The sequence below is a fragment of the Mus caroli genome, unplaced genomic scaffold, assembly GCF_978045245.1.
Source record: "Mus caroli unplaced genomic scaffold, Mus_caroli_1 scaffold_8, whole genome shotgun sequence".
Lineage (NCBI taxonomy): Eukaryota > Metazoa > Chordata > Mammalia > Rodentia > Muridae > Mus > Mus caroli.
The window spans coordinates 42,417,682-42,431,243 of NW_028227263.1; the positions used below are offsets into that span (position 1 = coordinate 42,417,682).

Below are 13,562 nucleotides of genomic sequence, written 5' to 3' on the forward strand. Positions count from 1 at the left end.
ACTTTATGCAGTGCAGATTAGACAATAAAATGGTCTTCATACAGATAATGAAACGATACTCATACACATTCTCCATTAGAATGGAAAACAGACATGAATTTAATCTCAAATGTCTATACAATGTTGTGCAATTCATTCTGTCTCTCATGTGATTAATATGAACACTAAGTCAGTCAATGCATATAAAGATTTTAGAATATAACATGGCACATTTGATGACCCAGTAAAACTAATTGTCACAAGACAAATTACTTAAAAAAATTTCTACCTTGTTAACTGTAAAACATTTCATAACTACTCATTTGTCTCTAACATTTACCTTTCTGCAGATGATGCAGAGGTTACCTGAATGCCTTATTGATTTATATCCCCTTATTTTTTAAGTTTTGTGCTTTCAGTTTTCTGGTCTCATAGCTTGCCCTCTAATTACATATCCATTGTATACTTATGATATGGATAATGCTAATGCTGAAAACTAATCATAATGATATCTTAATGAGAACCTATAGGCAGCATAATCATCAGAACCTATAAAAAGATGTGTAAGTCACAGTTTGATACGGCGAAACATGCGGAATATGGCACGGCGGATCTCCTTTGTCTTGGCACTGTAAATGAGAGGGTTGAGAACAGGAGGCACAAAGAGGTAGATATTGGACATGAGGACATGTATGTATCGTGGGGCATGCTTCCCAAAACGGTGGACTGTAGAGACTCCTATCATTGGCACATAAAATGCAAGCACAGCCAAGATATGTGACACACATGTGTTGAGAGCTTTAAGGCGTTCCTCATGAGAAGCAATGGCCATAACAGAACGCAGAATGAGCACATAGGAGAGGAAAATAAAAAGCAGATCCATGCCAAAGGTAGACACAAGAACAAACAGTCCATAAATACTGTTGATGGTGATGTCAGCACAGGCAAGCTTCATCATGTCTGGGTGCAGGCAGTAGGAGTGGGAAAGAACATTGGATCTGCAGATAGGTAGCCTCTTTATAAGGAAGGGCAGAGGGAAAAGGGTGATGAAGCTTCGAGCAGTCACAGCTAAGCCCACCCCAGCAATGAATTCATTGGTGAGGACATTGGCATAATGCAAGGGATCGCATATGGCTACATAGCGATCAAAACTCATAGCCAGCAGAATCCCTGACTCCATCATCGAGAAAGAATGAACGAGGAACATCTGGACTAGACAGGCATCAAAAGCAATGCTGCGGGCATCAAAGCAGAAGGTTCTGAGCACGGTGGGCAGTGTGGCCATTGACATGGCCACATCACTGAAAGACAACATGGACAGGAAGTAGTACATGGGAGCATGGAGGATGGGCTCCACTCTCACAGCCTGCAGAATCACAGTATTTGCCCCAAGGGCCACGGCATACATCACACAAAGGGGTCCTGCCAGCCAGGGGTGGAGGCTCTCCAGACCAGGGATACCAGTCAGGAGAAAGGAGGCAGGGTGAGTGACATTGAACAGCGCCATCACAGGGGGAACCCAGGATGTGTCTCAGGGTCAGATCTTCTTGCTTGGAGAATTTCAAGATCTGTGCTTACTGGAGGACAAGAAACTCAGGATTATCAGATACAGTGAGGTAGTGTTTACAATTAAAAGCTGGAGCACTCATGAAACCATTGGTTTGGGACTAATGCTGGCACACTATTTTATGATCAGCTACAAACTAGGATAGCATTTCCCTGTTTCATGATGTAGAATGATATTGTATAATACTTCAGAAAAAAACAGTTAGCCATGAGACATGTTTCTACCATGTTATTTACATTTTTTCATAAATTTTATAAGTATCATTCAGGAGAAATATGTAAACAGTAATTCAAAAGGTTCGTTGTTGCAGAAGGGAAGCAGTTGTTGGAATCACCAGTAACTCTTGGAAGTGCTTAAACATGTCCTGAGAACAGTTTAATTCAGATATTTTGTTAATTATGAAGACAATTCCCCAGTGTATTTATTTATTTATTTATTTATTTTACAATTTTAGAGGTTTATGTATTTTATTTAAATGTGTGTGTTTGGTTGCATTTGTTTGCATACCATGGAAGGACTTACAGATGGTTGTGAGCTGCCATGTAGGTTCTGGGAAACAAAGCAAGGTCCTTACAAAAGCAGCAAGTGCTTTTAATGGCTGAGCCAACTCTCTAGACCCCAGAGTTAGCATTTATCATTTTGAATACTTGGGAGGAAGGGGAAGGAACAATAAGAGATTGAGGTAGTTAAGCATCAGTTTTCACTGGCACAGAATTTAAAAAAATGGTTTTTTAAAAAATCAAAATAGTACACACCTTGTGTCAGGAGAAGACTGACTCTTCTGACTTGGGGGGAGCTTCACAGCCTACCAACCATAGTGACACACTTCCTTCAAAAAGGCCACACCTAATCCAACAAAGCCACACTTCCAAATAGTGCCACACTTTGGGCCAAGCATATTTAAACCACCATACCTTGGAAGGCAAATATTAACTTTTTATTTATATAAGATTTATTAAATATGCAGAAATTTAAATATAATTAATAGAATTTGATATGATGTAGAGAAAAACAGAGCAATAACAAAGAGTAGGAGAATTTTTCATATATTTGTACAGAAACTTAAAGTAGGATCTATTTTTGGAAAAATTATAAATTCTAAATATCTAACAGATATACTAATTTTCAGAGTATAGGATGCCATTGTGCCAAAAGAAACTTCTACACCTTCATATATTCTCAAACACTCCCCAAATATCTGTTGTTCAAAAGACAACATTCATGTCTTTCCATATTAGACTGAGCCTGACTCCCATACATCTCTAATAAAACAACGATTCCCACTTTCTTGCTCACAATCTTAATCTTGTCACACAATGTAACCCTGAATTCTTCCTCCACTATAATATAAAAGTACACACATCCTGTTATTTTCATGTTCTAAGTTTACCTGATGTATAGGCAGGATTTACATGTGCAAGCACATGTATGAGTATTGATATGTTTATTCACATTTATAGCTACATGTATATAGGTTATTTTCTCTCAGATGTTTTAGTAGCACTACTTACATGTGATACTATAGCCATCACTCTGTGAGTGATTATATTGTGAATTATCATATCAGTGTTTTTGACATGCTCATTATCTCAATGATGGGAAAGGATAGAGAATGCTAGGAGACTTCTCATATGGATGGATTGGTTTTGGCTTTAAGGGTGCCTTCCTTTTGGAGAACTTCAGAAATTCATGGAAAAACTAGACTTATGTTCCTTTGTCCAAAATCCCAGAATGTTTGTCACACATAACATGTCAATTCAAAGTGATTTAAGGAGAAGGGTCTTAGGCATGAGGTCAGTAGTGATGAGGTATGCCTAGTGCTCTGACAGAAACAAATACCATTCTCTTGTTTCCTTCCTTCTCTACTTTCCAAATAGATAAAGTCAGGCTATGCTTTGCAAGGTCCATCTAATGGGGAAAGAGGATGATGACGAGGATGATGATGAGGATGAGGAGGAGGAGGAGGAGAAGGACCAGGGAGCCCAGGTATTAATACTTAAGTCAGTGAGATAGTATAAGGATATGCCTCTTTAGGAAGCCTTTCTTGACTTTGGGGAAAACTAAGAACTTTGGTTCCTAGCAAGTCAGTGGTCACTCCACTGTGCTAACAATGAGTTTCTGTTTTCAGTACTAAACAACTGCATACCCTTAAGGACTAAGTCTTTGAGATTCAGGACTGGTCATCTAGAATTGACTTTTTTCTTTTTCATCTTACTACTTCTATATTTAGGTTTTGTAGCCCATGCTGTCCTTGTATTTGTTATGCCTCTGTCTCATCCTCTAATCCTAGAGTACTTAGACTAAAGATGAGTCCTACTATGCCAAATCCAATTCTTTGTAGAGCTACATAGAACAGAATTAGAAAACAAAGAAGAGAATTGAATTATTACAAAGGAACATAGAGGAGAAGAAAGGTTTAAAGTATGAGTCTGTATGAAGGGTATGGCCAAAATCATTCTAAATCTCGAACTTAAGTTCAGAGTTTGAGGAAGAAATCATGCCTGACATATCCATGATTACACTCTTTCCTTAATTGGTGGTGCTGAGATTGGGAGCTTCCTGGATATCAGTGAATAAAGAACATAGACAAAGTTTAGAAAAAGTACATTTTTTGTGTTGACTATGCTATGTGCAAGGTACTCTGCAGAGAAGTATTCGATAGATTGCAAATTTAATCCTTGATGGATACGGAAATAGTCTTTATGATGTATGCTGGTATCATAGGTCATAGTGAATAAGTGATAGACACGTAGTTTACAAGATCTTTCTCTCTGTCTGTCTTTTTTATAGGCCTTTTCTTACCTTTTTTCATACTTTCTATGACCATCCCTGTCTTATTTACATAAAAGCAACACTCTTCCTTAAGAGCTGCACACAGCCCTCCCTGCTGTAAAAAGAGTAAATCAAATTGGTGGAGGTCTTAAAAGTGGCCCAAACAACATCATTTCTCTCTGGATCTTCTCAGGATCTTGAGGAATCATTAAGATATAAGAGAAGGAAAAAATGGGAAATACAGTTTTCATCTCTGAGCAGAGGTTTACCAGAAGCCTTTGAGCAGTAAGATAGATGACTCAAACAGACATGTATGAAGAAGTACAGCCCCAGAGTCAAATGTGGTTTCCTTTGCTTCTGAAAATTATACTATTTATGTTACTGTAGCCATATAAAAGCTAATGTGATGGGGGAGGGTGCCTTTGGCAGCAGGTCAGTGGTTTAACCCCAGCTCTGGTCCAAATTCACTTTGGAAAAAAAAATCACTGTATCTAATATATGGCTGCCTTGTTAAGGAACTCCATAAATCCTTTTCAGCTTTAAAAATATTATTTAGTTAGGTAATGAACATCTGTGAAGATTTTCATGGGTCTGGAAAGAATTGAGAAGTATGCAGAGTTGGTTTCTAAGAAGGTTTGTTTATAAATTTCATCCTATAGCACAAATTAGAAAAGATTAGAAATGCCTCACAACTTCTGGCTCATCTGTAGTTATGCCCAAATGACTTCTCTTATCCTTTAAATGTTCCAGGGACCTTTACAACAATCTTTTTCAAAGGCCATATTGAAAATTTCAGCAAAAATGATTTTATGTGAGGTATATATTAGTTTTTCTTTTAAATTGAGAATATAATCACATAAGTTCTTTTATGTTTTTTCTGCTTCCAACCTCCATATGTCCCTTCTTGTTCTCTTTCAGATTCATAGCACATTTTCATTATTTTATATGCATGTATATACACATATGTACCTAAACACACATATATATATATACATATATATTCCTAAATATCACTTGTTTAGTCAGTATAATGTTACTTATTCGGTATTGGATGACTGACTGTTATGTCATCTTTGGGGAAGACTATTTCTACCACCTAGAATGGAAAATGGAAAAGAAAAGTTTGATTACCCATGTTTAAGCTTTTAGGACCAAGGATAGTGGGTAGTTCTGAGTTCTGAGTCTTGCTTTGCTACCTGAACTTGTGACAATGTTGCTAAACCTTAGGAAGTTTGACTTTGGAAGCTTAGAAGTTGACCACATGAAATGAGCTACTTGGCTATATATAGGAGATTGCAAATTGAGTGACAGCTTAGAGTAAGAACCCATTTTCCAACCCCTCATATTTCTGCAATCTCTGTTCATTCTTCTAGGATGCTGCTGTCAGGACACCATATACCTAGTCTTCTTCACTCTCACCTATTCTTATTCAAATTGTCTATCAGAGCAGGATTTCAGAGATCAACTGTCTCAACCCCACAAAGTTTTAGAACTCACCAGAACACAAGCAGATGAGCACTCAGAACATGTTCTTTTGTTGGCTGAAGTGAATTTATGCCTGTTACTTTTATATCTCACCTTAATCCCCACAGAGAGAGAACATTTATGCTGACTTTTAGCCTGGAAATTCTTTAGGGACCTATGGTCTCCTGAGGTCTGTCACTACCAGTACAATTAAAACATGAGCTCTTTTCGAGGAAAATGAGCTCAGTAAATATTCTCACCCCAACATGGCACATTACCTGAAGACTGGTGGTCAGCCTCTGTGAGGCTCAATACCTGAGGAACCTCAAAGTTATGTGCTAGGTAATGTGAAAACCCAGGAAATAGTAAAAAGAATATGTCTTTTTTAAAAATTCTTATCCCTTTGTATGTGTTGAGAGGAGTTAGTTCTTCCTAAATTCTCAACTGAAACTAAGTTGTCTCAATTTCAGGGATCTTATCCAGATAATAAAGTATGCTCTGATGAACAGTAGGAACAACGTATGGTCTGATGTAACCACACAGTTGCCAAGCTTTCAGAGTTACAGCCTTTGATTGCCTTCTATTCTTCACTTGATCACACTGACCTCTGACTTCTTGTCTAGTGAAGAGGGAAGTTCCATGGTTAGTTAAGTGTGTACCTCACCTATCCAATATTCATAGTTGAGTTTTTATTTGGTGATCTCATATTCAAAAAAGCTTAGCTTCATTTTTTCTCATCCATGTATTTGATTTTAGTGGTCATGCCATTTGTACTTATTTTATGAGTCCATCCAAATCACTAATTTCCCTTTGTAAGGTTCATGCATTCTTTTAAAGAGGATACAAGCCTGAATCATGCAGCACTCTCTAAGATGTGCCTCAACAATGAAATGCAAGGCTTCTGCTCCAGGACTACCCAATCTCAATGTTTCAATCATTTTTCACTCAATCCTGAGATGTGGCAACTTCAAATTATATTTCCAGTTAACACACATTAAGTGCACACCATGTTCTATTAATAGATGGATTCAGATGTATATGAGTAATATTCCAGAAAGCAACAAAATCAGAGTCCATTTATTATCCAGTCAAAATATAAGAACCCAAACAATCCATTTGCAGAGTTATTAACCATATGTGAGAGGGCATGACAGACAAAAGAAAATTCAAAGGTATTCTTGAAAGCAGAAAATTCAGGAAATGGCTTCTACCCCTAGGCCTGGGTGAGGAAAAGGAGTGGCTTAGAATTATTAAATAGTACAGTGTTGAAAGAATGCCACAAAGCTGAAAGTTGAAAGTTTCAGGAGAGGGTATGAATTTAGGGGGACTTGGGCTCTCCTGAGTTTAGAGGAAAGGTTGAGTTTTACTCCTTGGAGAAAGGGCTGTGAGAGTGTTTATCTGGTTTGTTCTGAAGAATTTAAGAACATACAGTAACTTGTTTCAAGAAATGTTGGAAAGCTGCAAAATGGAACCATGGAACCAACTAATGTTTCTGGTATTATCACTTGTGTTTAAGTGGAGAAGTATTGTTGGAATATCACCCCAGAATAAAACAAATATAACCATACAAACCCCTTCCTGATCATGTTCTTAATGTCCTATAGCCTCAGGTACTGACTGGCAAAAATGGAACACAGTTGGAAGTGCTTACATCCAAATTACATTTGTGATTTTAGAATCACAAAAAATAGCATTGAAGATGGCGCTGCAAGATAAAATTCCAATGATGAGTATAACAATTCAAAATGAATTCTGTAGAGAAATTGTTTAGGCAGGTCTTAAAGAAACTGAGGAATTGAAGAGCAAATGGTACTACATTCTGAAGATTTACAATAGTCACATACCACTACTGTGTAATGATGTGAGGTGGAGTCAGCACAAGAGTAATGAAACTGGTGTGATCTATGCAAGAGACACTCCTGGGACAGGAGTAAGCCTGGGACAGAGAGATAACATCTCTGAATTCTTCCCATTAACTGAATTTATCTGAAAAAATGGTCCACTCAGGACTCTGGAATATTCCAAATATAACAATTGAGCACTTCCCATATGGAGAATATAAACCTTGCCTTTTAGAGTAGTAATATGGTTAATTCATCTTATTCTGATTGTAATGTTATTACTGTAGGATAAATGGTTTCCCATGGATTTTCATATTCATAAGCACTGTGCAAATTGTTAACTGACTCACTCTAATACCATGATACTTCACCAAATAACTCATCAACTTCTGAGGAATAGAGCTTTTGTTGTACACACCGATCTTCTCTTTAATGTCAGCCAGATTTCTTTAGGAGCTACTTTAGCATTTATGTATTTGTGAGCCCTCCTTTTGTCTTCAGAACCTGACCTGTCTGAGGAGAACTGATGGCTGTTTGTTCATAACACTGTCTATTGCCTATGAAAAGATGCTCATATGTTGTTTCTGTCTACCCATGTGCCCATCCTATTAACCACTTATGATCTCACCTTGTCTTTTGGAAATTTTTCAAGTTGTGGCATAACTATACCTCCCCCTAAAGGTGTGAACATTTGTGTCATTTATTAAAATTCAATGTTTATGTGGTTGTTTGACTTTCTGCAAATACATAGAGTATAAATATCAGTAAATAACAAGAGTGTCTAAGGATGTACTTGTGGGTCTCAGGGTGACTATGCCTGTGCGCGTTTTCCTGAATCATGTGAGGGCACTGACATTCCCAGTCAAGGAAGAATTGACACACTGGTGTGTGTAGATGATGACATCAAAATTACTGAGGCCAGGAATGCGGTCCTCTTGGGAGCAATTCTCATTTCCAACAACTCCCTTATTCACTGATGCAATCCAGCTAGTTATGTCACCTTCCTGTTCCTCTCCTTCTTGCAGGTGTTTGGGGATTTGGAGGGATTCATAAATTTATGTGCAAGAGAGATGAGCTGAGGCCGCTCTGCCGGCTGGACCCACAGCACAGCACAGCCAGCTACCAAGAAAAGACACACATTTTGTACAGTGAGTGCTCCTCCCTCAGACTGACCACAGTGCTTCTTATCCAGATAGTGTCAGTGTGGTCATTTTTCTAATCTGCATATCTCCATCCACAAATGGACCCAATATATCTTTTAATTCCAAGGACCACAGGAAAAAGGATAGGTTCCTATCTGAATCAAAGTTCTAATCTCAGACTTCTTGTCATTGGGCTAAGAGGCTGATATATCCAATTTATTTTTTGTCTTGAGGGTTTTCTAAACTTCTTATTTGAAAAGACTTTATTTAGAACTATGATCCCCTGTACCCATCTATTGTGTATGAAGCTACAAAAAAATCACACACACACACACACACACACGCCATTCAAAAACATGCCCTTTAATTTGGTTGATTGATGTGTTTACTGTTTCATAAGAATATAATTAGGAAGAGTGTTATCATGGTCTGTTAATGATGATGCATTTGTTATGCTTTGTGTGTGTACATTGTGGATAGAGTGTATTTATAAGTAAAGGAGAATATAAAAATGACCAAATATTGAAATACATTATATTATGTATTACCAATAAGCAGGCATAGGTTATCCTAAATTCTGTAGTACAATAGTGTCAGGTATGACAAAGGAAGATGGTGTAGATTCTATGTATCCATGTCACATTTATGGATATGAGATGGTAACTATAAATGCTTGAACATGTATGGATAGAAGTATAAATGTAGATTTTCTGAAGTTTTAGAGAGGCTCTGGAGATGTACATGCTCACATTTGCTGTATTCCATCGTCTGACCCTTATTCCTAGAGAGGTTGCATTTGGGGAGCTTTGACTAACACACAAACAGATAAATCAAAGGAAGGGCTTCTGTTAGAATGGGAATTGCTTTCTGTGGGAAGTTCTCAGAGCTTCTTTCCAGATGGGAAGGTCTAGGAAGACTTCTTCAGTTAGATCACCAGAGAAAAGGAAACTGAACTAGAATTAATCTATATTTTTCAAGAGTTCTTATTATTACTTGGAGTTGCAAAATTTTCCATTTCTTTTTGTCCTTTTAGAGACAGTCTAAAATAAAAATAATGAAAAAAAATCAGATTTGTACAGAATGGGTCAAAGTGACTTATTAGAGATATCATTCTTAATTCTGTTTTAAAATAGGAGAAGCTTGTAGAGAATAGATGACAAAGAAATCCCACTGGTTGAAAGGGCAGCTCTTATTTCTCAGTTGGAGGAGACAGAAATCAAGACATGGGTCTCCAACTCACATACCATACACTTTTAGGATTATGACTAGTATGTTTACCTTCTCCAGACTCTTGTCACCATCAAATTTCAATGTGCTTCCTGAGGGTACTAAGAATAGAAGGAAAACTCTAGAAATCACAAATGATATAAGGAGCCATTTTACTTATGTTCCAAATTAGAGTTTAACTTTGATCTGTCCAGCATCATGGAATAAATACTATAAATAAATACTTGGGATAAATACTATAATGTTAGTCTTTTATGATATGGCTTCTAGTCTTGTGTTCATGTTTCTATTATTTCTCTTTGCTGGCATTATTGTGCCTGCTTAAAGACAAAGACAAAGAAAGAATTCCCATAAAGAGAGAATTAATGGAGAAGCTAATGTAGAAGAAAATGAAGAAGTATTTCTGAAGAGAAATGAAGGGGAGTGTATTTGGGGAAGGGGAGCTAAGGGGAGCTGGGCAGAACGAGTGAAGAATCTATGCTCAATAGGAAAAAAAAGTAGGTGTTTCCATAGGGGAGAAAAGCAGCTTTAACCAGGCAAGTTACCAACAATATTATGTTTGAAAGGGAAACCAATGCACTGGGAAAATGCCTTCCTTACATTTAGAAACAAAGAGGCCATCACAGAGAAATGTGTGGATCGGGAGGGTGTGCTGTCTGCAGTACAATGGAATGAGCATCACTAGCAGGTTAAGGTTACTGGCATTGAGAGTCTCTGAATCATATTAGGGAAGATGACACTCAAGCAGATAACCTCCCCTTGTATGGGAAAAGAAAGAAAATTTGACTATGTGTGGGAAACATCTGTAGACTGCAAGCTAGAGAGGAAGATAACCAATATTTTTGATGCAGTGCTTCTGTACACAGCTATTGCCTGAAGACCAAGAACCAGAAGAGGAATGAGATTGAAGGTACTATACAGAAGGCTGATAGAATCGGGGTCTGGAAGGAGTGATAGTAATAAAATCTGAAGTAGTGTGCCTGTCTTTGAAACAGGAAAGATTCCTGCTCAGAAAACTGAGGTAAGAATGGATAAAGGCATGAATACATTTAAAAATTTAAGTGACAATAACAATAATAATAAATGTAACCTCAATCAAATGTTTTATTTCTTTGGTTAGATAGACCTGGTTATAGTTTTATTTTATTATTTTTATTTTTGCACGTGCACTAGTTTTATTTATTTATTTATTTATTTATTTATTTTTATATTTTTATATTTTTATTAGGTATTTTCCTCATTTACATTTCCAATGTGCACTAGTTCTATTTATTTATTTATTTATTTATTTATTTATTTATTTATTTATTTTTTATTAGGTATTTTCCTCATTTACATTTCCAATGTTATCCCAAAAGTCCCCCATACCCTCCCCCCACTCCCTTACCCACCCATTTCCACTTTTTGGCCCTGTTTATTTTATTTTTATGTTTGTAGTTTACTATGTGAATTTCAAAGAAAAGAAAGGCAGAGATCAGGGGAACTGTCTCAGTAGGGAGTGTATCAGGAAGGATATAAAAATAACCCTTCAGAGAAAACAAAGCAATTATAGTGTTTCCTAAACAGTGCACAAGCATTAGAGGTCTAACTGGGAAGTAGAAAATCATCGAATTTAAGATTTGAGAGTTAGAATTTTAATTTTTGTGGTGACAATTTTAGGATGACCATAGCATTGGAAGGTTGAGGCAAAGTCTGGTTAAAGGTTATTTGATCTGAAGTTTGTGGCTGCATGTAGTTTATCTATGATATCAACTGGGAAGTTCCCAAAGGCAAGGCTAGTTTCCTATTTAGTCTATTTTAAGTTCTATTTTTCTCTCCAATTCTAAGTATATGATTTCTGGAGTATATGAAGAAGTGGTAGGATATTGTACCTAATGGTAATGACCAGAGGGGTTTGTGTATGTAGTCTGCATTTGATCATCAGCTCTTCATAGAGCTTACCTCGGTTCTCAGGCATATACTGGGCCTGGCAGTAGAGAAATAAATGAAGATATGATTCATTATAAAAAAAAAAAAAGCTAATAGTCTAGTAGGCAGGGCAGAATCTAGGCACGTATATTTTATCCCTGACATTTTCTGTTGGAGACAGGACATCTGAAAGAAGGAAAGGGAAGGACTTCCTTTACGTCCTCTCTTGGGCCTAATCCTCATCTGTCTTCTCTCACCTGCCTACCATGCTAGGCTTGAATGGTACTCCCTTCCAGCCAGCCACACTACAGCTGACAGGCATTCCTGGGATGAACACAGGCCAAGCTTGGATTGCCCTGATTTTCTGTTTCCTTTACTTCATCTCCATTGCAGGCAACCTCAGTATCCTTGCTCTGGTCATTCTGGAACCTCCTCTACACCAACCCATGTACTATTTCCTCTCTATGCTCTCTCTCAATGACTTGGGAGTGTCCCTATCTACACTTCCTACCGTGCTTGCTACCTTCTGTTTCAATTACCGCCATGTTGGTTTTGATGCCTGCCTGGTCCAGATGTTCTTCATTCACACGTTTTCTTTCATGGAATCAGGCATACTACTTGCCATGAGCTTTGATCGTTTTGTGGCTATCTGTGACCCACTACGCTATTCCACTGTGCTTACCAATAGCCGCATCCTGGCTATGGGTCTGGGTATACTTGCAAAAAGTTTCACTACCCTCTTTCCTTTCCCCTTTCTTGTAAAAAGATTGCCCTTTTGCAAGGGCAATGTGCTACACCATTCATATTGCCTTCATCCAGATCTGATGAAAGTGGCATGTGGAGACATCCATGTTAACAATATCTATGGGCTCTTTGTGGTAATTTTCACATATGGCGTGGACTCAGTTTTTATCCTTCTGTCTTATGCACTGATCTTGAGAGCTGTGTTGGTTATCGCATCACACGAACAGCGACTCAAGGCACTCAACACCTGTATATCACACATCTGTGCAGTACTGGCATTTTATGTGCCCATAATTGCTGTCTCCATGATCCACCGCTTCTGGAAAAGTGCTCCAGCTGTTGTTCATGTTATGATGTCCAATGTCTATCTGTTTGTACCTCCCATGCTCAACCCCATCATCTATAGCGTGAAGACCAAGGAGATCCGCAAAGGGATGCTCAAAGTCTTCCATAAATCTCAGACCTGAGGAATGGGGCAGAACCTGAGAGAGCTGTAAGAGAAGGGACTAAAACTTGCCTGCTAAATTTAAGAATATTGCTGAACCAAAGTAGAGGCCTCAAGCTTTCAATAGCTGTGATTTTGGAATCAATAAAAGAGTAATTTGGGGTGTGGGGAAACTGGGAAAGGGGATTACATTTGAAGTGTAAATAAAGAAAATATCCAATAAAAGGAAGAAAAAAAGGAATAATTTAATTTATACAATGGTAAACTTAGTTGTTGGCCAATGACTGTGAGAGTCCTTCTGTTAGTTTCTGAGAATGTTATAATGGTGAGCATAACACATTATTAAATGAACAGATATACATGTCAAAAGATGTAGACGCAGCAACTGATGCCTTGAAAAGAGCTGGTTATTTTTTCAGGAATAACAGAGTCCTGCAGGGCAAAGTGGCTTGAACACAGGGAATTCTAAAATC

General features: G+C 37.7%; 2 protein-coding genes across 3 annotated transcripts; one reads left to right on the forward strand and one right to left on the reverse strand.

Moving 5' to 3' along the window:
• Positions 1–547: 547 nt before the first annotated feature.
• LOC110298873 (olfactory receptor 51I2) lies at positions 548–5,647 on the reverse strand. 2 transcript variants are annotated; one of them, XM_085842532.1, is made up of 2 exons: positions 5,608–5,647; positions 548–1,452 (listed from the first exon to the last, which is right to left on the reverse strand). In XM_085842532.1, exons 1-2 carry the CDS (start codon positions 5,645–5,647, stop codon positions 548–550), a joined length of 945 nt encoding a protein of 314 aa, XP_085698658.1. The 2 variants fall into 2 exon arrangements, with proteins under 2 accessions (XP_085698658.1, XP_021024053.1); XM_021168394.2 differs by lacking the exon at positions 5,608–5,647 and having other exon boundaries at positions 548–1,486.
• A 6,519-nt stretch (positions 5,648–12,166) lies between these two features.
• LOC110298869 (olfactory receptor 51I1) lies at positions 12,167–13,111 on the forward strand. Its single transcript, XM_021168391.1, has one exon. The coding sequence runs from the start codon at positions 12,167–12,169 to the stop codon at positions 13,109–13,111; it is 945 nt and encodes a 314-aa protein (XP_021024050.1).
• The last annotated feature ends 451 nt before the right edge of the window (positions 13,112–13,562 follow it).

What these genes read in the sequence shown, in the direction of transcription:
- LOC110298873 (XM_085842532.1), bottom strand. Translation starts at nt 5,647, where the DNA reads ATGGGTTCTTACTCTAAGCTGTCACTCAATTTGCAATCTC. An exon ending in GTCACTCAATTTGCAATCTC is followed by an intron (nt 1,453 to 5,607) that starts CTATATATAGCC and finishes ACCCTGCCTCCT; the next exon opens with TTCTCCTGACTGGTATCCCT.
- LOC110298869 (XM_021168391.1), top strand. Translation starts at nt 12,167, where the DNA reads ATGCTAGGCTTGAATGGTACTCCCTTCCAGCCAGCCACACTACAGCTG.